Source organism: Paramormyrops kingsleyae, chromosome 5 (genome assembly GCF_048594095.1).
Source record: "Paramormyrops kingsleyae isolate MSU_618 chromosome 5, PKINGS_0.4, whole genome shotgun sequence".
Lineage (NCBI taxonomy): Eukaryota > Metazoa > Chordata > Actinopteri > Osteoglossiformes > Mormyridae > Paramormyrops > Paramormyrops kingsleyae.
In genome coordinates, this window is record NC_132801.1 from 8,816,678 (window position 1) to 8,842,496 (window position 25,819).

The 25,819-nt window shown below is 43.0% G+C and overlaps 3 protein-coding genes and 1 non-coding gene across 9 annotated transcripts; 3 read left to right on the forward strand and 1 right to left on the reverse strand.

Moving 5' to 3' along the window:
* Positions 1–2,819: 2,819 nt before the first annotated feature.
* On the forward strand, positions 2,820–10,928 carry LOC111845273 (putative RNA-binding protein Luc7-like 1). The gene is made up of 10 exons (XM_023814585.2): positions 2,820–3,371; positions 4,067–4,161; positions 4,365–4,463; positions 4,588–4,698; positions 4,822–4,965; positions 5,294–5,470; positions 6,065–6,219; positions 9,472–9,501; positions 9,585–9,734; positions 9,976–10,928. The coding sequence occupies exons 1-10, from the start codon at positions 3,311–3,313 to the stop codon at positions 10,214–10,216; spliced, it is 1,263 nt and encodes a 420-aa protein (XP_023670353.1). The 5' UTR covers positions 2,820–3,310; the 3' UTR covers positions 10,217–10,928.
* A 500-nt stretch (positions 10,929–11,428) lies between these two features.
* Positions 11,429–11,583, reverse strand: LOC111845298 (U12 minor spliceosomal RNA). Its single transcript, XR_002838585.2, has one exon. It is a non-coding gene; the product is annotated as a U12 minor spliceosomal RNA (small nuclear RNA).
* Positions 11,584–11,944: 361 nt separating this feature from the next.
* Positions 11,945–19,984, forward strand: LOC111845196 (polymerase delta-interacting protein 3-like). Of its 4 annotated transcripts, none has more exons than XM_023814411.2 (10): positions 11,945–12,185; positions 13,085–13,215; positions 13,757–14,127; positions 14,358–14,417; positions 14,671–14,727; positions 15,138–15,371; positions 15,878–15,955; positions 16,834–16,963; positions 17,375–17,441; positions 18,210–19,984. In XM_023814411.2, exons 1-10 carry the CDS (start codon positions 12,034–12,036, stop codon positions 18,415–18,417), a joined length of 1,488 nt encoding a protein of 495 aa, XP_023670179.2. In that variant the 5' UTR covers positions 11,945–12,033; the 3' UTR covers positions 18,418–19,984. The 4 variants fall into 4 exon arrangements, with proteins under 4 accessions (XP_023670179.2, XP_023670180.2, XP_023670181.1 ...); XM_023814412.2 differs by having other exon boundaries at positions 11,947–12,185; positions 13,085–13,185; XM_023814413.2 differs by lacking the exon at positions 11,945–12,185 and adding an exon at positions 12,397–12,538.
* A 2,915-nt stretch (positions 19,985–22,899) lies between these two features.
* Positions 22,900–25,819, forward strand: LOC111845212 (uncharacterized). Of its 3 annotated transcripts, XM_023814440.2 has the most exons (5): positions 23,662–23,744; positions 24,230–24,268; positions 24,410–24,503; positions 24,675–24,762; positions 25,079–25,819. In XM_023814440.2, the coding sequence occupies exons 2-5, from the start codon at positions 24,241–24,243 to the stop codon at positions 25,511–25,513; spliced, it is 645 nt and encodes a 214-aa protein (XP_023670208.2). In that variant the 5' UTR covers positions 23,662–23,744; positions 24,230–24,240; the 3' UTR covers positions 25,514–25,819. The 3 variants fall into 3 exon arrangements, with proteins under 3 accessions (XP_023670209.2, XP_023670208.2, XP_023670210.2); XM_023814441.2 differs by lacking the exons at positions 23,662–23,744; positions 24,230–24,268 and adding an exon at positions 22,900–23,247 and having other exon boundaries at positions 25,079–25,642; XM_023814442.2 differs by lacking the exons at positions 23,662–23,744; positions 24,230–24,268 and adding an exon at positions 23,797–23,938 and having other exon boundaries at positions 25,079–25,642.

Sequence of the window (25,819 nt, forward strand, 5' to 3'; positions counted from 1 at the left end):
GGCACACAAAATTAGGGACCCCACTTAGCCTAAGCGCTTGTCTTCGAATTGTCGGGGAAAACCGAAGTGAGGAGAGGAAGCCCACATGGCATGCTGGAGTTATCAACAAAGAAATAGAAGAGGAGTATAGAAGTCTGAAGGAGATGTGTAAGAAGAGCTACCGGCATCTCAGTGTGAGAAAGACAAAGCGGCTGGTGGCAGATATTAAATATCTGAATAATATAGGTACCATTATTATTATGATAAAACCGTATGATGCATAATCACTGTGTTCATCAACACATGTCTCTTCCCTCCCACAATCTATACCCCTCTGAATAGCAGAAGAGTCATCCATCCACTCACCACATGCATCCCTTTCTCTCAGCACTGAAACTTAGTGAGACACCAACACCAAGCTAAATTTGGTATGAGTGTGGAGGTTATTGAGGCTGTTGTGCAACTTAACCACAAGAGAGAGCAGAGATTCTACCTGTTTGCATTTGCTGAGCATGAAAGCATAGAGAAATCCATCACAAGTAAGAGAAGCACACACACACACATACATATATTGTTAAACAAAAACAAACAGCACAGAAATTATTGGGATTCATACCCAGGCACGGGAAACCATTGTTGTTAAGGTATGGCATAGCTGCCCCATAAAGGGCATTGAACCATTTCCCAGAACCGTGTCTTTCCGTACGTAAGAGGACACATATGAGAGAGACATTTAATTTCTTCTGCTCTGGCCTATTTGGCTTTCATTATGAAATTGTGGTTTTAGGCTGTCCTGCCAGCTGCCATCTATCAAATAGGCAGCCTCCACAGTGCCTGAATCAGGCGTGTGTCTTTAAATATATATATATTTGCTGATTCAATTTAAAGAATGGAATTTTCTTTCTGTATTTTTGGAAGAAATAAGTCTGAGAACATTTAGTCCTTCTTTACTGAGCACAAGTATGAATTGCTATGTATCACATCAAAAGAACCTTACATGTCCATTTTCCACCAGCCCCCCTGCTCCCCCCTCCCCTTTGGCGGCTCTTATATGATGTGTAGCACCTAACAAACAGAAGTAAACAAGAGGTTGTTTCACCTAAAACTAATACGGTACAAGATCCCCACAATCCTGGTATCAAGCAGTTCAGAAGCAATAAGCATCCCATATGTCATGCGCTTAAATGATAAAAGGTACCTACTCACATACTTGTGACAGTTCTCACTGCTAGGGGTGGTATGCGGAGGACACACCTAATGCCAGTGGATAGAATCGGTTCAGCACAAAAGTGCATGAGGACATATACTGTAAATAAACACTGAAGCAGTTTGATCTGGGCTCCAGATGCCTCAGCTGCACGATGTCAGCTCTAGCGATTCACTGGAGGCAAAAAGCACCATCAGAATTCAATATACAAAACTGTAAAATAAATTAAATCTTTTATCGGTTTATTTACCTTATTAACACAATCCTTTTGCTATTCTACACAAAACTATGCAGAATTCTTAAGCATATAAAATCAAGCACCTAGCCATGCAGTCAGGTTCACGAACATTTGTGGTAGATATTCCACGGTCAAGTGCAAGTGGTATTATTGCAAAGTGGAAGCATTTAGGGACAGCAGAACCTCAGCCACAAAGTGACAGATCACGTGAAGTAACAGCAGGGTCACCGAGCGCTGAGGTGCATATAGTGGGTAAAAGCTGTCAATGCTCTATTGACTCAATAACTGCACTGTTCCAAACTTCCTGCATTAACCGCAGCACATAAATATGCACCAGGAGCTTCATGGAGTCGGCTTCCACTGCCGAGCAGCTGCATGCACACCTCACATGACTAAGTGCAGTGCCAAGCATCAGATGCAGTGGTGTAAAACACACCACTACTGGACTCTGGAGTAGTGGAAACATGTTCTGTGGAGTGACGAGTCACACTTCTCTGCCAGTCTGTTGGACGAGTCTGAGTTTGGCGGTTGCCAGGAGAACGTTACCTGCTTCACTGCATTGTGCCAACTGTACGGTTTGGTGGAGGAGGGATAATGGTATGGGGTTGTTTTTCTGGGGTTGGGGTAGGCCCAGCGGCCTTAGTAACAATGAAGGGAACTCTTAATGCTTCAGCATACCAAGACATTTTAGACAATTCTATGATATCAACTATGTGAGAACAGTTTGGGGAAGGCCCTTTTCTGTTCCAGCATGACTGTGCCCCACCACACAAACCAAGGTCCATAAAGACACGCTTAAGTGAGTTTGGTGTGGAAGAACCTGACTGTCCCGCACAGAGCCCTGACCTCATCCCCACTGAACACCTTTGGGATAAACTAGAATGGAGATTGTGAGTGAGGCCTTCACATCCAACATCAGTGCCTGACCTCACAAATGTTCTTCTGGATGAATGTGCAAAAATTCCCACAGAAACACTCCAAAATCTTGTGGAAAGTCTTCCCAGAAGAGTGGCAGCTGTTATAGCTGCAATGGGGGGGCAACTCCATATTGATGCCTATGTATTTAGCATGAGATGTCATAAAAGGTCCTGTAGGTGTAATGGCCAGGTGTCCCAATACTTTTGTCCGTATAATGTATGTTTATTTATGAAGACGTGATAGTGAAGACAACACAACAATAACATTGAGGTTATAATAAATGACAATGGTGATGTAAATCGAGGGATTTTGAGAAAATATATTTAAGGAATATTGAGGAATGTTGAGGAAATGTCACAACAGAATTGACACTACAGAAATGTCGTTAGCGTCGTTGCGGCAACGTCGCTGCCCACGGCGGAAGAGATGGTGATGACGTCATTGCGAACAGCCAATCACAGCAGGCAACGGGGAGCACTTCCTTAAGTCACAGAAACAGCCGAGCGCGCTTGGTGAGAGGGAAGTGCAAGACCTGAAAGTGCATAAGAAAGAAAAAATATTTACATATAACAAAGATATAGGATGTACAAAAATTACTAGCGATCGAATGAGATTTATTGCTATCACTCCCAACCAACAAGGCATATATTTTCATTTCTAATAAATATAGTCCAGCTAACTTTCGATAAGAGTGTAGCTAGCGCGACGGATAGCCAGCGAAGTATCGCGCCACACCGCTGCTCGTGCTTTCAAAAAAGGCGTCGCGTCGGGGGGTGAAAACAGCAAAATAAGTGTGGGGAGCATGTGGAGCTGGTGAATGGTGCCACATAACGCCGTTTACGCCATCGCTAACCGAATCGGGAGGCTTGCGAAGTGAAATAAAAGTTGCTCTCCCCAGGCCTGTCGGGAGCGACTGACTGTCGTATGTATAGACAAGCGGCGTGGGCTGTCTGTCAGAAAGAGGAAAGATGTCGGCTCAGGCGCAAATGCGAGCGATGCTGGACCAGCTAATGGGCACGGGCAGAGACGGTGAGTTCAAGGAAGCGAGAAATTAATAATAGTCAAGCTTATTTAAAGGCACCAGGGGAAATGGCTTAACTGCACTGCTATCTGTGCGGGGAAAGGAAACGCGCCTGTTACCGGCCGCTCGATGGCAGTGATCGAGCTCTTCATTCCGCTTTTGAAAACAGCGTTTCATCGCCTTTCAGCTTTTTCAACTCGCTGCTTACGGTTTGCCTGCGAACGGTTGGGGTTTCATGTTTCTTTGTTAATTTGGCAAACGGGCCGGTAAATTGAAACTGAAACCCGATGCACTTAAGAGTTTCGGATAGGCAACCCTTCGCTGCTTGCCCCATTAAAAAACAGCATAAAAAATCTCTAGCTGTGATGCATAGTGGTCCTTTTAATTTTGCTTGCATGCGTCCATGTAACGAGTCGAAGTAGCTGAACCGAGTTATGCTATTACCACATTTTAAAACCTTTATCTATTCATGTTATGAAGTAGATCTCCACAGATACCGCGATTGCTTGGAAGGTTTACAATATAACTTCATTTCACCTAACGTTAGCCATGAAATTTGTTTTTGTTTTTTAGTTATTTATAAATCTGTTCCTGTACTTTAATATTCGTCAATAATGTTCAGATGTAAAATTGACGTATATCTTGCACGGCTGACGGTGTGGACCTGTTTCTCCTTGTCTGGACTAAAATTCTTTTCCCTTAGGAGATAGCATGCGACAGAGGATCAAGTTTACAGATGAGAGAGTGTGTAAAAGTCACCTGCTGGACTCCTGCCCTCATGACATTCTGTCAGGCACCGTGAGTTTCCGGCCCTTTTTCACTAATTGGGTTCTGGGATGCATTTGCATTTGACTTAGTAGCTGCAGTCATACCAGAGGATGCACCTTTGACACCTGTATGCATAGCAGAGAATCCCTTGGCTCTGAGGTCATAGATGCATGAGGAGCAGGTGGATATGGTGATGCTGTTTTCATACATACTGAGATGTGCCGACGTTACAGCGCATGGACCTGGGGGAGTGTGTTAAGGTTCACGACCTGGCGCTAAGGGCAGACTACGAGATCGCCTCCAAGCAACAGGAATACTTCTTTGAGCTCGACGTGAGTCCTCTGCCACCGCATGACTTGCGATTGATTGTGTGCGAAGAAATCCTATGTCTGTGTACCTGTATGTATGCATATGTGTGTATACTGACAGTTCTGTTGAACCCCTCCCCGCCCAAAGGCCGCGGAGCACCTGCAGTCCTTCATCGCGGATTGCGACAGGAGGACAGAGCTGGCGAAGAAGCGGCTGGCGGAGACGCAGGAGGAGATCAGCGCGGAGGTGGCCGCCAAGGTGCTCCTCCTCGTCCGCCGCACCTTTTGGCGGGAGAGCGGCTGACGAAACGATGTTGATGACGGCGCCGAGCCGTTTCGGATCACCGCTGTGCGTCGTCCTGATGCCCTCGTGCGCTTGCAGGCGGAGCGAGTGCACGAGCTGAACGAGGAGATCGGTAAGCTGCTGGCCCGGGCGGAGCAGCTGGGAGGCGAGGGCAACGTGGAGGAGGCGCAGCAGGTCCTGGAGAAGGTGGAGAAGACCCGGGCCCTGAAGAGGGAGGCGGAGGTGAGGACCTGGGGTGCTGTGACCCAGCGCTATAGGATTTCATCTCAGTTTCTCAGGATGTTGCAGATGTTCAAGAAGGTCCCATTAAAATGTTAACATCTGAACTCTCACCTTTTGTACCATCACACTTAGTCGTTGTAACTAACAGTGTCACTGTAATTGCAATCTTATTTAGAGTAATAGGAACTGTTGGGAATTTCACCTGATTTGGATATGAATAAAGAAATGATGTAACTTATGCCCATCTAAGGTACAGTTTTTGAAGAGGAAATTTGCTACGCTCTCTTTCTGTGCTCCTACCATACAGGGTGACTTATTTTTTTGTTAGGATATATACAGGAACTCAATGCCGGCTTCCAGTTTCCAGCAGCAGAAGCTCAGGGTGTGTGAGGTCTGCTCTGCCTACCTGGGTCTCCATGACAACGACCGTCGTCTGGCTGACCACTTTGGGGGGAAGCTTCACCTGGGCTTCATCGAGATCCGCGAGAAGCTGGAGAGGCTCAGGGTGAGGGTGTTATTCGTGGATGCCCGCCTGTACTGTCCATCTTAATTGATGAACGGTGTGTTTGCTATGAATCAGTATGCAATCATAGCATGGAGGCAGTGCAGGCTATAAAGAGGTCAGACAAGATTACATTGGATCCCTAGGGGACTCTACTCCAACAGTTATATAATCCTTCACCTATCCCATGGAGTATGTGCATATTTAAACATTTTTATAATGGTGCATTTTGGTGACGTATATTTCTGTGGCAGCTTATAGTTGGTGTTATTCTTCCCATAGGAATCACAGCTCCCAAAAAGATGCACTTATTTGCTTGACGGATTTCCTTTTGAAAGCCTCGGCTTGACAGAAAGTTTGAATATTTTTTTTAATTAGTTTTTATATCTGTTGAGGTGGGTTGTGGGTCGCTGTATACTAGCTGTGTGGAAGTGAGAGTCGATGAGTAAAACGGATAGAAATTACATTCATAGCCATTCTCACTTGACGTATTTGCACATTCCTTCGTCTCTCTCATACTCTCTCCTTGTTTAAGATCAGCCAGAAATGAGAATTGCCGGTTTCACCTGTCTTCCCCCTAACCCGTCTTTCCCAAAGAAAGTGGTTGCTGAGAAACAGGAGCGGATGCGAATGAGAAGGAGAGAGGAACGAGATCGGGAAGAGGAGAGAGAGAGGGAGTGGGAGATGGAACGGGAGCGGGAACGTGAGAGGGAGCGTGAGCGGGAGAGAGACCGAGAAAGGGAGAGGCGGAGGTGAGAATGCAATACTGTTACGGTACTTATTTACTGTAAAGACTCAGTTCTACGATATGTGGCCAGTCAGGGTACACTTGGATATTTATGACTTGCTGAAGACGATATTTACTTATAAAGCTATTATCAATTTCAAATGTTTACTGAACAAATTGGTCAAATCTATATGGAATTCGTAACTAAGCTCATAGGCCAAAATAAATTAAAGTGGGATTCTCACTAATTCAATGTACTTAAAATTAGTGGTACTATTTTAGGTGATTCTAGCAAAATGAAAAAAAAAAATTCTTAAAAAAATATACAAATCTTATGGAAGTAAATTAATGACAAAAGTCGTTGATGAAAAAAAACACGTTGAATTACACTTATCGAATAAAAACGCATTGCATTAATGACGCTTTGAATTTTTGGGGACTGTAATTTAATATCTGCATACATTTAAACATTGAACATTTCAACTGAAAACATTTCAATCGTAATTTCATTGCTTAAATATTCAGTACAAAAATATTCGGCTTCCAAAATTCAGTTACAAAAGATACGTATTTTAAAGTGCATGTTTATAATTCAACCACATCAATTCAGTTAATTTAATTTCGCCTCAAAATAAATTTCAAAAGAACAAATTCAGTTGAAAATAGTCCATGTGTTTTATTCGCATCTTTATTATTCAAGCAGTAACATTCAGTCCTCTTATTTCTGCTTTACAATATTCAGTCCCGTTATTTTCGCTGTTTCAAATACGCTGCCACAATTTCAGTGGTTTAAAATACGATCCGAAATTCAACCCTCTACATCCGGGACTAGCAGGATGAGCCATAGATTGCCGATAGAGTTCTCTTCGGGAACCGCGATCAAAATGGAGCAAGCGATCAGTACAAGTACTAATTGACTTGGCAGCAGATTTTTGTTGATTGTGTTATTTATGTTTCTTGTCGTTTACTGGTCAATACGAAAACTTATTGGGATGGGATAGTAGTGGACTTGGGGACTGACAGGTGCGCGATGTCGGCGATGACACCAGAAGGGACCTTAATAGCACTTTGCTAGCTTGCAAGGGGAACAGGGGGATAGTCGTCGACTTGGGGACTGACAGGTCCGTGACGTCGGCGATGACACCAGAAGGGACCTTAATAGCACTTTGAAAGTATGATATGCCTAATTAATTAAGGAAAAGACGGTGACAATGAAACGGCATCGGACAGGGCTGGGCCGTGAAATATCGCGTCGTGTTTATGAACATTCATATCGTCATCAGTGTATAATATCGTGCTAAACATTTGTTTTCTTACATAATAGTTATAATGCACTATTTATACAAATTCCATCAAGGTATAAGTCAGTTGCTGGTGCCCTTGCCATTATACCTGTTGCCAGCAGCTTTCATAACTGACTGTCAATATCATAAATTTATCACGCTGATTTAAACTCTTGGGTGTGTAAACCTTGTAGTTGCCCGCAGGCATCTTACGTTAGCAAGATAAGTTTGGTGATAATTAATGTAGCTAGCGAATTACTTACATAAAAACCTACTAGTTGGGGTTGCAATAAGTTATCGTATTGACCAGTAAACGACAAGAAACATAAATAACACAATCAACAAAAATCTGCTGCCAAGTCAATTAGTACTTGTACTGATCGCTTGCTCCATTTTGATCGCGGTTCCCGAAGAGAACTCTATCGGCAATCTATGGCTCATCCTGCTAGTCCCGGATGTAGAGGGTTGAATTTCGGATCGTATTTTAAACCACTGAAATTGTGGCAGCGTATTTGAAACAGCGAAAATAACGGGACTGAATATTGTAAAGCAGAAATAAGAGGACTGAATGTTACTGCTTGAATAATAAAGATGCGAATAAAACACATGGACTATTTTCAACTGAATTTGTTCTTTTGAAATTTATTTTGAGGCGAAATTAAATTAACTGAATTGATGTGGTTGAATTATAAACATGCACTTTAAAATACGTATCTTTTGTAACTGAATTTTGGAAGCCGAATATTTTTGTACTGAATATTTAAGCAATGAAATTACGATTGAAATGTTTTCAGTTGAAATGTTCAATGTTTAAATGTATGCAGATATTAAATTACAGTCCCCAAAAATTCAAAGCGTCATTAATGCAATGCGTTTTTATTCGATAAGTGTAATTCAACGTGTTTTTTTTCATCAACGACTTTTGTCATTAATTTACTTCCATAAAATCTCCCCAGTGTTACCTATGCTTATTGATATTTATTTAAGGTGATATATAATCTTTTAAGGGGGAGACTTCCTGGCAATCCAAAATCCATTCATAGTTACCCTATTTGCCATGATCTGGTGTAGCCCACTGGAATGATATTTGCATAAGAGCCCACGATTGGTCCTGTGTGCTTGTGACATTATGATTGATGGCTCACCCAATGGGGCGCAGGCTACCGTTACCCAAACTCTTAATAGTTGGAGTAACACAGCACACTAGAAAATTTTTCATCTTTCATAATTCTTTTGATTTAAAACTGTAATTTACTATTTTATATAACTTTGTTTCTTGGTTGTACAAATGGAATATCGCAAATGCAGGCTTATTTCCAACTGCCAAAGTTATGCGGTAATTTATCATTGACAAAAGGAATTTAACCCACAACCAGGTCATAGAGGTGTTAAAGTGACATGTTTTAATCTCCCTGGAATTGCATGATGAACTTTGCAAAGATTATATTCCTGCCTTTGCATTTATGGCACAGTATGAGAGAGCTCAGAAACATTCGCTGCACTGGTTTTTGTGTGTTTAACACTTCTATGAAATCCTGTGACATCATTGGTGGCAGCAAAAGTGATTGATTTGTGATTTTACAAACGAGTAGCTAGCAGTACTGTGAATATCTCACTGTGTGAGAAAACATCACGGCCAACAAAGGCAAAAGCACAAACATAAAGCATGCAATTTGCCTCTGTCATCCATATGAGATGAAAGGGTTTTGTTTCTGAAGAAGCTGTAAACCCCTTCGCTTCTGTCCACATTCTGCTCAGACAGCCATATAGGTGACTTCAGAGCTGGAAGGCCTCATTTTTCAGATATTTACTGTCACATTCATTCCTGAAATCTTAATCCTCATAATCAGTCTGAAATAAGTTCTGTAGTGATCAGATTAATTGTTACAATTGTTACAGAATTCATCTGTTTTACATCTTTGGTCTGTTTTTTTGCAATCTGCTTTAAATGAACCTTTACCCTTATTTGCTTTTTTTTTTTTCCATCCCCCCAGAACAAGGTCAAGAAGTGGTGATCGATACAGGTAGCTGTGCGGCATATCGTAACGTAGCCTTTGTGTTCGTTGTGTATCTTGGTGTCGAGATATGAAAAGTCCTCCTCTTGCAGGGATGGAGGTAGCTCATCAGCACATCGCTCCCGGCGCCATCGCTCCTCTCGTTCGCGAGAGGAGGGGGCTGAGAAGGACAGAGAGAGGAGACATAGACATAGGGAGAGACATCGCTCACACTCTCATTCTCACAGGAGCAAGAAGAAAAGGTATTTCTGCTGGAGATTGTAACAGCCAGTGCTTCAATATAGAAATGCAAAATGGCCAAGCTTGTCTCATTTTGCCGTGGATTGTCTCATACACTTATTCTGAAGGCCAGAGATGTTTATTCAAACATTTTTGTGTGCTATGTTGAAATTTTTTAGCTCAAGCATAGTACCGAACTGGTAGTTTGGCAGTACTGTCACTGGGAAAGGGCAATCGGTAGCTGACTTGTATTTACATCCACAGGTCTTCCAGAGACAGAGCGTCACACCCCAGTGAGAGGAATCAGCCACAGTCATGGGAGAGAGCCAAAGATGGAGGATTCCGGGCAGGGGAGGGCTGGAGAGATGAAGAGCTGATGGAACGAGGGCGGTCAATTTCACCTGAGATGGCGAGGGGAAAAGACTGTGCTCAGAGGAAGAGATCTGTCTCTCCGGAGAGAGATAGGCGCTCCAGCTCTGAAGAGAGAGAATCTGGGGAGATCTAGATGCAGACAGTGTGGATGAGAAGTTGCCAGATGGGGTGTTTGTGTTGTACATACGGTATATATATAAATATAACAACAGGGAGGAGTATAAATTTGATGAGAGGATGGGGGACACTAGGAGGTGGAGTTATGTAAGATGCTAGAGCCCAAATGGGGGGGGTGGGGGGTGGAGGGATGAGACCACACTGGAATTTGGGAGGGAGGAGGTGGCGTAGTGGGTTTGAGAGAGGAAATGATCCGACTCTGTTTGGATGTGAGAGATTATCAACAATAAGGCAGGCAACAAAAGGATTTTTTTTTTTTTTACTGAAAAGATTCTACGCAATGCCTGTTTATTTTTATTTTATCATTGCTGTTGGTTTTTTAAGATTACCTGTTCTGCTGATTCTCTTGACATGGTGGCTGTGTATATGCATTTCAAAACATGGATTCCAAACCATTAAACCCCAGCTACAATTTCTCTGATGTGTACCCATACATCCCTTTGACACAGGAAAATGCAAGCTTAATATTACATTGTCCATGTATGTTAAATATGTATGCAGGATAAGGTATGTGTGGTTATGAATGCATTTTTCATTTCAACAAATAGTGACGAGCATTTGCATAATGGGGAAAAAACACAAAACTTTGTCCCGGTGCAGTACTTTTCAAGTGTCTGATGCATCTTTCTACAGTCCATACTGATTAAATAAAATTTTGGGTTCCATTAGGTGATGGCTGTTTTATTTTATTCATCCTATTGTGTGTGCAAATGGACCACAGAGGTTAGAAACTACACACATTGAAGGAAAAATGTGATGCATATGAATTTCATTTTCAATAAAAAGTTCTGTGCATGCAGTGTGAAAATATTAAGTTATATAAGACGGAGGGTGGTGGGTGTCTGTTCTACTTGACCTACAATACCAATAAAACGTCTGAAATGTATGCTGTCCCCTTGTGGTACAAATCGAGAACGGCATGCGAATATTTTAAATTATGGATTAACGAACGAGTTTTATACGACAGATTATTCTAGTTAAGGAGAGCTACACTTACCATAAAAATTAAACGCTCATCCAGTTTTCCAAAGATAATTGGATTGCTATAGATATTATGTGGCAGTAGACAAGAGTTTCATAAAGTTCAACTGTGTTCTCAGATGAACATGACTACTGATGAAAACTTACTACTTAAATTTACTTCTGCTTTTTTAACATGAAAAAGGACGGGGCAGATCACGACCTACAAGGCATCTCGCAAAGTAGGCGAGTCACCTCAGACAGGGCGACCTGTACCCTTTCAAAAATTCTTCTCGCATAAGCCAGCGAGGACACGGGCGTCACCCCGCGTCGTTATTTTCCTTACTCATCAGTTTAAGGCATACCGAAAACATGGAGCAGGAGAGTACACGGTGCCGACCATGTAGAAAACCATTCAGGGTGGGAGAGGCGCAATATTTCTATATGATTTGTTTGTCTACTTAATTTTCAGTTGACACCAGAATTTGAAAGTAGTTCATTTACAATTCTAATAAATAGTTATTAATGTATTAAATACGATGGGGAAAATCACAAAAATTATCATTTAAACACATTCAGAGGCCGCAAAGACTTCTGGTCCTGTGGTGGGCGTGGAATGGAGATGGACGCAATTGGTGGCGATGTAGTTTTATGCAAATTCATAGTATTCATTTTGTTATTGATGGTATAAATAACCTAAAGTGTGATTGTAAATGCGTTTTAGGTAACAGATAAAATAGTCTGTTGGGATCAATCTTTAAGGCAAAGTGAGAGCAGCTTAATATCTTTTGTTTTAACATTTCACGTGGTTACATGAAGTTTGGTCTCTTACGACCGCCATCGCCGGCACTCCCTCCCTTTTCGCGTCACAAGCTATTCAGTCTAGTTAGAAAGAAGATGGCGGATCTGTCTTTGGACGAATTGATTCGCCGACGCGGATTAAACTCTAAATGGACCGACAGCAGGTATAAAATCTATATTGGTGTTTTTATTCTGTGTACTCAACGTGAATATACGGTAGATAAGATTAAGTAAATTGTATTGTTGGCTCTCTTAAGGAAAAGAATGGGCTGGTTTAGTTTCCAACGCACGTAACACCGTAGGACAGGCCTACATTTCGCGTTCCTATTGGCCAGAATACGGATTCCGCTTATCAAACGCGTTTGTGATTGGTCACTGTGGTAGTGGTTTACGGTCTCTCCTGTTCTATTTCGTCGATATTTTGGCAGTCCCTAAAAGCATTAATAAACTCCATCTAGAACAAACAACATCTTATTAGATACATTTAATCCGTCGTGGTACCATACTACAGATACATGTAAGATTATAAATTGACCCGTTGAACTATTCTTAATTTTTAAATGTGTAAAATTACAACCGTGTTTGCTATCTGTTCGGAGTGCAGCGCTGTATGTATTTTGCACGTTTGTTGTAACTTTTTAGATGTTTGCGAAACTGTACGAATATGGAATGTGGTTACCTTAATTTTTTTAGATAACATTGTGCACATATGAGCCAAACGTATGTATTTGGGTGTAAGGATTGCATGTTGGCCTTAATACAATGTGTTAGTTCCAATCGAGTAGCCCACCAAACAAACACGGGACGTTAGCCAGTAACGTCTTTTGGGTTATCATTTTATATCAGACTTGGTATGCGTGCTTAACTATCAAAATACTCAACATACATATGTACCAATTTAATAAAACTGCGAAAGAATTCTAATGTTCTTTATTAATTTGCATGATGTACATTGTTTGTGTTAGACGTATATGTACCTGAATTCATACCCAAGACTATACAAACCACCGTTTTAAACGGCAGTGATCTACCCTGAACCTAAAATCGTGTTGTTTCTCCTCAGGCCTGCATTTCGGCGGGGTGGCGGAGCCGTCGGCAGGACGTTTGATGCCAGACAGAAAATCGGAGTCGCCGATGTCAGGCAGAGGATTGGTGGGGTTAGAGGTAATCCACTAACCCCGGCCCCAGTTTCTGGTATTTGTCTTGCATTTTTAAAGAAATGTTTAATTGGTTTGAAAACATAAATTCTTGTTGGCACTACAGAAAAGACTACGACAAATCTTTGTATTTTGATACATGGCCAATATTCCCTATCTCGTCAAAGATTTTGTCTGCTTTCCCTTCAGCGTGACATTCTTTTGTCGCTTAAAGGCACAGCAGTGGGTGGGGTTTGGTTTGCTGGGTGGGTAAGCTTTGCATTTCAACAGTACCTGCTCCACACTTCTCCAGGAATGTTGTTTGTGACAGCCTTTCAGGAATATTCTTACTGCCCCAGTAAAAATGCTCAACAACAGTAGTTTATTTGGCAGTGCATGAATTTAGACTGATAATATCGGGAATGTAGTGGATGTTTTCTCTACTCTGGAGTGTAGCAATTTAGTTATAAGCACAAGTATAAGCAAAGCGCGCACATTCTGTGCATCTGTGCATGCAGCCATCCATTTTTTTTCCAGGCGTTTCATATAGATATTACTTTGATCTTACTTTGGTCTCTCTGTAACCTTCCTGCTGAAAGATGCCCGCGAGAAGCTGGCCCAGAAGGACGCCCGCTTCCGCATCAAAGGAAGGGGGGCGGGAGGGACCATGCAGGATGCCAGGCAGATGATCAACTCTCGCAAGCAGCTGCAGCAGTCGCAGAGCGTAACGCAGCTGCATTCACAGTCGGCACAGTCGCACGGCAACAGCGTCGGAGCCAACTCGCATGCCACCCTCTCAGGCCTCGCTTCCCCGCAAGGGTTAACCAATAGGGTGCTGGGGTTGGAGCAGGGGGCAGGACCTAAGAAGGTGGTGGATGCACGGGATAGGCTCAGCCTGAAGAGGAGTGTGGCCGTAGCCCTGCCAACGGTTGGGTCTCCATTACCTATCAAAATTACAAAGACCATCCAGGTAAGACAGGAGTAGTTACGGTTTCAGGAAAATACCGGTGCAGCAGTGTAATGAAAAAATAGCAGAAATGCTTAAGTGATTTATATGCCATCGATCTCAAATTATAATACATAATTTCCTTCCTTCCATGAAACTCTTGATTAAAGCTCTGTCCATAGCAGCGAGCAGTTCAGTGTAATTGTGTGTCTCCCAAGATCTGTCTAAATGCCGCTTCCCTCTCTGTCTGTCAGCAAAAGCCGGTGGGCATGACCAGCGGGGTCCGCATCAACATACCGAACAGGAACACCGAGGTGATACCAATCCCCATTTTTGGCACAATTTTGATGAAATGTAAACTAGTTAATAAATTTGGCCAGTGTACAGTCTGTCATGTGGTGATTGTAATAATTATCATAGTTTAACATTTTCGTCTAGTAAAAATTCTAATTGTTACTACTTGGGCATGAGCTCTGCACTAAGCATGTGACTTTGGGGTGTAGCTCTTATTGGACGATCGCTGCTCTGAGCTGGCTTTGCCAGTAATATTTTTTTTCCCTCATTCAGTCTCCCTCGAGTGAGGATGACCTCATCCCTAGCAAGCACAGCTTCCTTCACACAAAGGTGAGTCGTGATTCATGTCACTGGCTGCGCATGTTGTGTGTAAATGACATGGTACATTCATAAGCATTGGTGTGCTGCACATCACTGGACTGAACCATCTCTCACATTGCTTTGGCCAAAGTGCTTTGGCCAGATTGCAGTGTTGGTGAGCCCCCCCCCCACCGGTATGCCCTTCACGCAAAACTCCTTTATCTGTTAAACACGTTTTATTGTATTGTCATTTTTTTAACTCCAAGATATCATTTTACTGACCCTTTAAGAGTGAATTTAAGATTATTTTTTTTTATCAAAAGCTAATCTTAAGCATTATTTAGATTTTTTTTTAACTGTTTGTAATATTTCATTGTTTATGGCATCACAATATAATATAGCCAGACCTCTTATCTTCTCTGCCCCCCCCCCCCCTCCAGCCTGGAGCCGTTAGTACTCCCTTCTCCCTGTCCACCCCCATCACCAAGGTTGTCCAGAATGACAGCTACACTGCGCCGGCCCCACTCGTCACACCCCCCCGAGCCGCTCCTGCCCTGCAGGGGACACGCACGGCCCCCGCCGCCGTGCAGCCCGTCTCGCGCACTCTCGTCACTGGCCAGGGTCAGCAGGGGGGTGCCAGCGGGGGCGCCGCTGCACCGCCGGCTGCTGCACAAGTGGGTGACACGATTTCCAGTGTTTTTTGTCGATGTGGATAAATATTGCTGGTGTTAGAGTTGCTGTTCGTGGGCTTAAATGCGGACGATTCTTTACAGTTGTATGCAAGAGCTTGGGCATCATTGGTCAAATTTACATGTTTTGTTAGTTTTCCTGGAAAGAATTAACTGAGATTTATCAGGCTGGAATAAAGCGTAATAGAAATTAAGCAGATAGTAATCGTGTGTCAATTTCAAGAACGATGTCATGTTCCCTGAAGTTAATTTCCAACAATGTGTGTTCATGTGTGTCTCAGTTCTAGCCATACTTTGCCATATGTACCTTTTCTTGTAAAAACAGAAGGATATTTGAGGAGTTATAAAGTGACATTTTCCTGGGATGTTTTTGCTTTCTGAATGTTGCATAGAGTCTTTGTTAAATCTGCCTGTGATCCTCGAGCTCAGCGCTCGCCTTGTCGTGCTAAAGGAGTCTCTGCTTTTTCTCTTTTTGGTTTCCCTCCATTCAGCCTGCATTCAGTCCTTTAGAGGGAACCAAGATGACGGTGAACAACCTGCACCCGCGTGTTACAGAGGAGGACATTGTGGTAGGATTGCCTTTCCCTCTGTCTGGCCGTATGTGTGAGGGATGCCCACCTGGCGCTGTAGCCCAGTCATCGTGTGACGCCGGTGTTGCTGGGTACAGTAGCTGGTGTGTGAGCTTGGTCTGTGAGCGTACATGTTCATCCCCGGCATACCTGTACAGTAGCTGGTGTGTCAGCGTGGCCTGTGAGCGTACATGTTCATCCCCAGCATACCTGTACAGTAGCTGGTGTGTCAGCGTGGCCTGTGAGCGTACATGTTCATCCCCGGCATACCTGTACAGTAGCTGGTGTGTCAGCGTGGCCTGTGAGCGTACATGTTCATCCCCGGCATACCTGTACAGTAGCTGGTGTGTGAGCGTGGCCTGTGAGCGTACATGTTCATCCCCGGCATACCTGTACAGTAGCTGGTGTGTCAGCGTGGCCTGTGAGCGTACATGTTCATCCCCGGCATACCTGTACAGTAGCTGGTGTGTGAGCGTGGCCTGTGAGCGTACATGTTCATCCCCGGCATACCTGTACAGTAGCTGGTGTGTCAGCGTGGCCTGTGAACGTACATGTTCATCCCCGGCATACCTGTACAGTAGCTGGTGTGTGAGCGTGGTCTGTGAGCGTACATGTTCATCCCCGGCATACCTGTACAGTAGCTGGTGTGTGAGCGTGGTCTGTGAGCGTACATGTTCATCCCCGGCATACCTGTACAGTAGCTGGTGTGTGAGCGTGGTCTGTGAGCGTACATGTTCATCCCCGGCATACCTGTACAGTAGCTGGTGTGTCAGCGTGGTCTGTGAGCGTACATGTTCATCCCCGGCATACCTGTACAGTAGCTGGTGTGTCAGCGTGGTCTGTGAGCGTACATGTTCATCCCCGGCATACCTGTACAGGAGCTGTTCTGTGTCTGCGGTGCCCTGAAACGAGCCCGGCTCCTCAAGGTCGGCATTGCTGAAGTGGTCTTCGTGCGCAAGGATGACGCCATTAACGCCTACAGGAAATACAACAACCGCTGCCTGGATGGTGAGGCGCTGTAGGCGGGGTCCACTGCGGCCATTTTGATTGGTTATTTTTATGATTGGGTCAGATGGGACCCCAACAGATGGCTCGTTCCCTCCTGCATTACTGTATTTGGGTAATGCAACTTTAACGTAGTTGCTCAAGCCTGTTTTTAATGTTGTACAGTCTCACTGTACTACTGTTAGGTATTTACAGTATTTTATAGAAGAAATTGATTTTCAAGGTTGCCTGTTACTGCCAGTTTGTCTTTATTAGCTTGAGTATTTGATTTGGTGTTTCTTAAATAATTGCCCTAAAACTTGCAGTAGTTATGAATGAGTTCAAACTGTACATTATGGATTTGCACTCTTTTCATCCCACTGAAGCCATGTTGAAGATGTTCTGATTGGATAATGTGTCTATGTCTCTCTTCAGGCCAGCCAATGAGGTGCAATCTTCATATACAGGGAAACGTGATCACCTCAGACCAGCCAATTCTGCTGTGAGTCTCCCTCCATTTTCCTCTGTTAGTGTGAGGTCCTAACTGGAATTCTTTGCTGAACATCAAGGGCAAGGCAGGCGGCATAAGTGTTAAGGGTTCGGGTGCCTCACGTAAAGGCTGTCGGCTTATATCCCAGGGACGTTAATGCTGTGCTGTTAAAGCTGTTCAGGATGAATTGCTATGGGGGGAAAAAACCCAACTGTACGGTTAAAAAATAAAACCATATGTCATTTTGCATGGTTGTACTGGCTAAGCAGCTAAATATGGTCATTGGCACCTTAGGTACCCCTATGTAGTACCTGGTAGGAACGTTTTTGCTTCCGGAACTGCTCTGAGAAGCTTCTGCATAATGCTCATGACCTTGTGGCCTTCCTGCTAGCTTTGGCTCTCTTGCTGTTTTCAGCCACAGAAATGCCACAGACCAGATGGTTTTTGTTTATCACATTATTCTCTGTAAACTCTAGACACTGTAGTTTGTGAAAATCCCAGGAGGGAGACTGTCTATGAGAAGCCGGAACCACTGCATTCAAAACCAAGATCACACGTCTCCGCTGTTCTAATGCTTAGTCAAACAATAACTGAATTCCTTGACCCTGTTCAGATGCAGGCACACGATTGTGAGGCAGGCTGCTTACCTTAACAAACGTGTACCCCCCCCCCCCCCCCGGTACAATTTTACCCCGCTACCTTACATGTCTAGACTAGTCTGTTTTTGATTCCGTGGTGGTGTGGTAAACACAGTTCACATTTGCTCTCTTTCTCTCCTAGGAGACTAAGCGACACTCCAGGAGGAGGTGGCCGGAAGGAAGGAGCTCGCGCCTCCCTCTCTCGCTCGGGCCGTAGCAACTCCTCTCAGCCCACGCCGGAGGTGGATCCCCAAACCATCCTAAAGGCACTTTTCAAATCCTCGCCTCAGGTGGCCCCATCCAGCGAAGCCGCTGGTGCGCAGTCCGCCACGTACCGCGTCAAGATCTGACGGAAGCCGCGGTACGAATGACCTGTGGCTCCCAATGCAAGACAGACAGACAGACAGACAGACGGACGGACGCACGCATATACATACACAGACCAATGAACACGCACGCATATACATACACAGACCAATGAACACGCACGCATATACATACACAGACCAATGAACACGCACGCATATACATACACAGACCAATGAACACGCACGCATATACATACACAGACCAATGAACACGCACGCAAATACATACACAGACCAATGAACATGCACGCATATACATACACAGACCAATGAACACGCACGCATATACATATACAGACCAATGAACATGCATGCATCATGTGACACTCAAGGCCATGACTGTCCATCACAATGGAAAAGGAAATATCTCCGGTCTACACGCTTTGTACATGTACACTGCCTCACACACGCTTTGTACATGTACACTGCCTCACACACGCTTTGTACATGTACACTGCCTCACACACGCTTTGTACATGTACACTGCCTCACACACGCTTTGTACATGTACACTGCCTCACACGCACTTTAAGCACAAAGCTACAAATGAATACTAATGCATACATACCCACAGAACAAATAAGGGCGTGACGAGAGAACAGTTTGTATTATTCTGCAAGGTTCAACTTACTTTTTTGAATGTAAGTTGCTTTGAATAAAAGCCAAATGTAATGCAGAACAAGACCCGCTGGTGAAACACACATCCATTCAAAAATGTACGACTGGGTGACTTTAGACTTCGTACTACTCTTCATCAGAAAGAGTATCTCTGTAAGGTTTGTGTTTTTGGTTTTTTTTTTTTTTTTTAAATAAACGCTGCAAACATGGCTGAGGGATATTCTAAATGGACATGTATGGCATTACTGACATTTTTTGAAACCACGAAACCACCATTTGATAATGGCTGATGACACCATTTGCAGTCATATGCTTATTCCCCATGTGAGGTTCACTTGAGCGCCTTCCAAGTTGTTCATATTGAACATCCACCTCTCCAAACCAAACTATGACTCCAACCACACACCAGGGACTAGTCTTTAGTTTCCAATAAAAAAAGTGAATGAAGTCTAACGGTAAACTTTTTTTTTTCTCTGATGCTATGAGTGTACTCTGATCATTTTTATCTACACGAATAATAATTTGTACAAGTCTCTCACTGCCCATAAATACGATTCCCACCGTTGGTGCAGAAATGCTACATTGTTCTCTGCCCATTCTCTTCCATCGCTGTTGCAGTCGTTTGTTGGTAAATGAGTCTCTTCAGTCCCTCCTGCTGTGTCTCCAGATTGGCAGGAGGGCTGACTGCTGTGGAGAAGCCGTTTAGCTTTAGCATCATGGGGGGGGGGGAACCTCTCGGCAGCCTGGCAAGTTGTTTTTCAATTTCAAATTTCCACAGGTAAATGTTTTTTTTTTCTTTTTTTACCTTTTTGGTTACCGCTCACACCATCCGTATGCTTAATTAGTTCCTGAGCTGTTCTGTCTTTGTCGTTCATGCTGATGTGGTGCAGTCTGTACTGGTGAACCCATAATAAATATGTTGTAGATTTTCTTTTATTGTGCTGGTAGTTTTCATTCTTATCCTTAACTCCTGGATGCGTCTCCTTCCCCGTCATACTGGTTCTCGTTCCAGGTGGAGCCCTGTTCTCCTTGGTTTTCTATGGTTCTGTTTAGGTCTTGTTTTCTGTGCATCTAACAGGTGTATCTGTATGTGCCTCCTTGTTCTTGTATGACTTTATATGATGGAACGATCGCTTAGCAGGTAAATAGTGTTCTGAAATGTGTGACATCCAGCAAATGCTTTCATGCGGGGCGATGCACAGACGTTTATGCGAAAACACCCGTATATTCAGTCATTTGGAAGTTAGTTTAACCAAATATGGTGCTGCAGTGGGCTCAAAATTAGTGTGCACTATAAATGCGTGCATTGCATGTGTCCCAATTCAGGGGCTGCATCCTTCAAAGGACGCGGACTGCATAAGTTTTGTAGGCTGTGTCCTAAAAATCTGCGATGAATTTTGGGATAGGTTGGCCGATGAAGGATCCATCGAGTGGATTCTTTGCTGTCTGGGAAATGAAGGACGTGTTTCTAGGCCACGTTTGAAGAGCCTTCGAAATGGGACGACCTTGTTGCACCACTATGACACATTTAGAAGGCTACAGTCCCCGAAAGGGGATATGGCTTTAGTTTTCTATGGTTTTCTTTAGGTCTTTTGTCTTCTGCCCATCTGAGGACATAAAAAGTCATCTGGTCCTTAGCAGGTCTTAAAATTAGTTAAATACTACCTCAGAGGAACAACGCCACATGACATATTACACTGTCATTATTTATTTAACAAAATTAAGACAAAATGCAGAAGGAGTGTGTGAAAAATTAAGTGCTTCCATAGGAATTACGAGGGTAACGGCTAGGTACTGCTAATCAAATGAACTTGATTAATTGATCATCAGCAAGTATGATCACATCTATACAGGCAGATATTTTGGCAATTTGTCGGTCTGTAGCATTCAGGTGTGTTACAATACCAAGAAGGAAAGACATCAGCAATGATCTTGGAGAAGCAATTGTTGCTGGGAAGGGTTATAAGGTAATTTCCAAATTGTAGTCCATAATTCTTCAGCGAGAAAAAATATTCACAAAAGGAAAACATTCCAGACAGCTGCCAGTCTTCTTAGGAGTGGACGTCCAAGCAAATTCACCCTGTCAGACTCAAGAGAAATTGCAAAAAACCCAAGAACTACATCTTGGACTACAGGCTTCAGCTAACATGTTCAATGTTAAAGTTCATGACAGTACAATTAGGAAAAAGATTGAACAAACATGGCTTGTTTGGAAGGGTTGTCAGGAGAAAGCCTCTTCTCTCTAAAAAGGACATGGCAGCACAACTTCGGTTTGCAAAGTTGTGTCTGAACAAACCACAAGACTTTTGGAACATTGTCCTTTGTACAGACAAGACCAAAGTGGAGATGTTTGGCCATAATGCATAGTGCTGCATGCTGGTGGAGGGGTGATGATTTGGGCTTGTTTTGCAGCCACGGGAGCTGGACACCTTGCAGTTATTGAGTGGACCATGAACTCCACTGTACACCAAAGTATTACGGAGTCTAATAATATGAGGCCATCTGTCCGACAGTTTGGCCGAATTTGGGTCATGCAACAGGACAATGATTCCAGGCACACCAGCAAATCTACAACAGAATGGCTGAACAAGAAAAAAGTGTTGCAATGGTCCAGTCGAAGTCCAGACCTCAACTCGACTGAAATGCTGTGGCAGGACTTCAAGAGAGCTGTGCATAAATGAATGCCCGCAAACCTCAAGGAACTGAAGCAACTTTGTACTGAAGAGTGGGCCAAGATTCCTCCACAAAGATGTGAGAGACTGATGAAGTCATACAGAAAGCCATCACTTCAAGTTATTGCCGCTAAAGGTGTTTCTACACGTTACTGAATCACGTAGGGGTGTACTTAGTTTTTCATATATGGCTCCTCCATTTTGGCTTCATATTTTAAAAGAAATAACAACACAGTTGAATCTCTTGTGTGTTGTTTTACACCTTAAGTTAGATGTAAATAATTTTAGAAGCTGGTAAAGATCAGATGAGTTTTAATTAGGCCTATGTCCTGATATGTAAAACCACAGAACTGTATCTTTATCTGCTTCCATGTTTTTGTATGGCATTTTATTATACACACACATATATATATACACACACACACACACATATACATATATATATATATATATATATATATATATATATATATAAACTTTAATTAGATAAACAGAAATGGAGGCAGCATGTGGCTCAGTTAACTAAGCCTGTGTGTCTGTATTCAGAAGGCCATTGGTGCAAACCCAGCCTCAGCACATCTGTGGGTCCTTGAGTAAAGCCCTTAACCCCCAGCTCCCTGGGCACCCCAACAGGTGGCTGCCCTTTGCTGACAGCTTACTCTACAAAGAGCAACTTGAGGGAGACATAAAGACAATTTCCCCGTGGGGATCAATAAAGTATCAATTATTCTTCTTAGAAAAGTGTTCTGAAATGAGGAATTCAATGTGCCACACAACCTTAAATGCATTTAACCACATACAGGGCTGGACTAGGATTAAAAACCGGTCGTGGACTATGTCTGTTTCTGTCCCACAAACGCATCGACCCACCAGGAAAATCCCCAGTATGTCAGATGGAGAGTCCACCCCCACTATCAGTGGGAATCATTCTTATGTGAGAATCTGATGGATTTTCAGACAATACACGCTGCTCATTTTAAAACCCAATATAATTAACACAAATTATAACAAAATTTTAGCTTTTTATTTACAAGGTTAGATTTAATGTTTTCAGTATATTTCAAATTAAAATACTTGATTATTTTTATTATTTAAAATGGGACAATGCACAGACTACACTTCCCAGCGTTTACACAAAGACACCCGTATATTCATCATTTGGAAGTTCATTTCGTCAAACATGGCGCTGCAATGGGGCCCAAATTAGCGTGCGCTATAAAAACGTGCTTCGTTATGCGTCTATGAGTGCTTAAAGTCGAAATTTGGACTGGAAGCCTCTGCTTTTGCGCGGTTGAGGGAAAGCTCGAGTATCCAGGGTGTCCCAATTTTTATATGGCGAATGCGTGAGGGCTGGACCGAGCTGTTTTCCACCCTTACCAGAGAGCAGCTGTCGTCTCCGGCTTTGGCAAAGGGAATTACCCAGAAGTCTCCTGTCTTCAAGCCACCGACCTATCAGTGTATCCAGTCGACCTGGCCGGAAGAAAAATGAAATAAAAGAAAATGGCTGATAATACTCTGAAGTGTAAGATATTTAACGCATTTTCTCATTTCCGGTAAAAAAAATAATGTCGCGTTAATGTAAAGCATCTCCCATTTCCATATTAATGCAGCGATTGAATTTAGTGCGACTAAAGTCCGCCAGTATTTGGGTTTGTGTGTCATATACAGTTGCGGTCTAGCAGTGTGAGTGTCCCAAGCCGTTAGTGGCACCAGTGGCAAGGGCGCGTGTGTGTCCCTAAGCATTGGAAAACGCCCTGGCTGGACGGTCCACTTCACGTCGTTGTATTTCGAAAAAGTTGCGTTTGGAGCCGTGGGATTCGGTTTAAACAAAAACGGCTGACGTTAAATAAGACCAAAACTAAATAAAAACTGGCTCAAAAAATACTATCCAATTTAAAAGTAATTATTTCCATCATTAGTAAGATCTCCGTAGAATATAGCTTATCACATTTACTTTACATCTGATTCAGTGTTTGTGGTCTTGTGTACATGTACAACCCCTATGAAGTCGTGATAAACGTAATGTTTGTAAACAACTTTTGATTCCTTTATTTTATATGCTGTTTTAATTAAGAAAGTGAATTGAGTGTCCAAACAGTATTTTAAGTGTTTTTTAAGTATTCAAGCGTTTTACAGTGGCTGTATAGTGAGCTTTTCTTCACTGCTTATAAACGCAAAAAGCAGGGCAAGGGTGGTGCACTCCTGTATGCAAGGCATGTAGTGTTTTTAGGTTTTTAAATGACCCAAGTTAGGTGCCAAGATCACAGACATTTCCAGGCCAAATTTGTATTTGTGGTTGGTTTGCTTCTGGCCCCCTGGTGGGACTGAATCTTGGACCCCTCTTTTATCAACTCTTTAAGATCATTGCACGACCATAACAAATATTTAAAAATTCCAGTATAGTTCAATCTGCTTATAATGTGGTAGAAATGATAAAACAAATATTCAGCTTGCATTTGACGTAGCGATGCCTAAATCCAGCTGAAATATGTGTAATTTCACAGGTGTATTTTGGATGAAAGTTGAAAACCTAGTGTCCTATAGTAAGTTAAGTGGATTACTCATAAAAAGGATCACAATGTAAACAAAATCTTAACACTTATATGTAAATGTATATTTAGACATCTTCATTGAGGTCATTATGATTTGTAAGTGATTAATTCTCTTTTTCAAACCTCACACAGGGACAGATGAACAGACGCTGCAACTGATCCAGCTGCGGATAGAAAACGAGCATCTTTTCACCGGGCATCGGAATGCGTCGGTGAACGGATTTGAGTAATGCTGCATAACATGCCTTCCTGTATTTTAACTGAGCCATGTGTAGGTCTGGAAGTGATCCCTTACCAGACAACTATTAATGTGTACTTTACTGTTGTGAAAATGTCAGGTGTCACCTCAGTGTAAACCTACGTTGTACAGATGTGTGCATTTTCACTGTCTACGCAGTGAAATAATAAAGAAAATGGACTTGGAAGGGAAAGTGACCGCCAAACAAGCTGCCAAAAAATGGGAAAACCTAAAGAAAAAGTACAAGGTACGTTATCAGTTTCTAAAACCTTGGGATCCTTTAAGTCAGAGTTAGATAAGATGTTAACTTTAAGATTGAATTCATAGTGAGCTCGTTTGTAAACTTGTGTTCTTATTTTTTTTATTATTTGAGGCAGTAGGTGGCGCTGTCGCATTATAGTTCCAGGGTATTGGCATTTGGATCCTGTATTCATTGTGTGTGTGGGGAGGTTGTATGTTGACTTGAGGGTTCGTGCCATGTGTTGGACTGGCATCTGGGGTTCCTGGGATGGCTCCCATTTGTTTTTGTTATATATGAATATTTTGTTTTTTGTTACTGTCAGGACCTGATGGCAGCCATGGCAGACCAGTGGCCGTTTTTCTCTGCCATGCATGCTGCTGTCTGCCAGAAGCCCGCCACACAACCTTTACATGTAATCGCCTCCTGCACCAGCACGGAGCAGGCCGCGTTGCCCATGGCGACCTCCGACACAGACGACACGAAGGATCCCGGCGACTTCAGCGCATGGACCTCCGGCACAGCCACGGACGGCTTCGTGGCGGATGACAGCGTAGAGCAGAGCGAGCAGTCGCTCACCAGTTCCATTGGGCAGAAGCGGAAGAGGAGCAGCCTGTTGGACTACCTGAAGAAAGAGTCGGAGCGGGAAGAGAAGCGGTTTAAAGACGCGGAAGCCAGAGAAACAGCCAGACACGAGGAGAACCAGAGGCAGATGAACAGACTGCTTTCAGCCTTTGAAAGAATGGTGGAAAAGATGTAGAGCACACACTACAACTTTGCTGTCTAACAATATTGTTTTTACTTGTTTTCCAGCAGTGTGTTAAAATATCAGTCCTAAAATAGTTGTGTATTGATTGTTTTTAAATAAAGACTTAAAAAAATAGGTAAACCTTGGTTTTAGCCTAGATCCCTCCGTTGAAATTGTGGGGTTTGTAAAAATTGGTAGGTCTATATCCTCCTGAGACCCGACCTATTCATTTATGTCCATTGTAGTGGACATTGTATTTTTGCATTTATTTTTTCACTGATGTTGGGAAACGTATTTATTCTTGTTGTGCACTAAAGA

Coding starts and splice junctions, on each gene's coding strand:
- LOC111845273 (XM_023814585.2), top strand. CDS start 3,311: ATGTCGGCTCAGGCGCAAATGCGAGCGATGCTGGACCAGCTAATGGGC. Junction 4,162..4,364: donor ATGACATTCTGTCAGGCACC/GTGAGTTTCCGG, acceptor CCGACGTTACAG/CGCATGGACCTGGGGGAGTG. Junction 4,966..5,293: donor CCCTGAAGAGGGAGGCGGAG/GTGAGGACCTGG, acceptor TTTTTTTGTTAG/GATATATACAGGAACTCAAT.
- LOC111845196 (XM_023814411.2), top strand. CDS start 12,034: ATGAAGTTTGGTCTCTTACGACCGCCATCGCCGGCACTCCCTCCCTTT. Junction 14,418..14,670: donor TACCGAACAGGAACACCGAG/GTGATACCAATC, acceptor TCCCTCATTCAG/TCTCCCTCGAGTGAGGATGA. Junction 16,964..17,374: donor CAACAACCGCTGCCTGGATG/GTGAGGCGCTGT, acceptor GTCTCTCTTCAG/GCCAGCCAATGAGGTGCAAT.
- LOC111845212 (XM_023814440.2), top strand. CDS start 24,241: ATGAAAGTTGAAAACCTAGTGTCCTATA. Junction 24,504..24,674: donor GCGTCGGTGAACGGATTTGA/GTAATGCTGCAT, acceptor CTGTCTACGCAG/TGAAATAATAAAGAAAATGG. Junction 24,763..25,078: donor ACCTAAAGAAAAAGTACAAG/GTACGTTATCAG, acceptor TGTTACTGTCAG/GACCTGATGGCAGCCATGGC.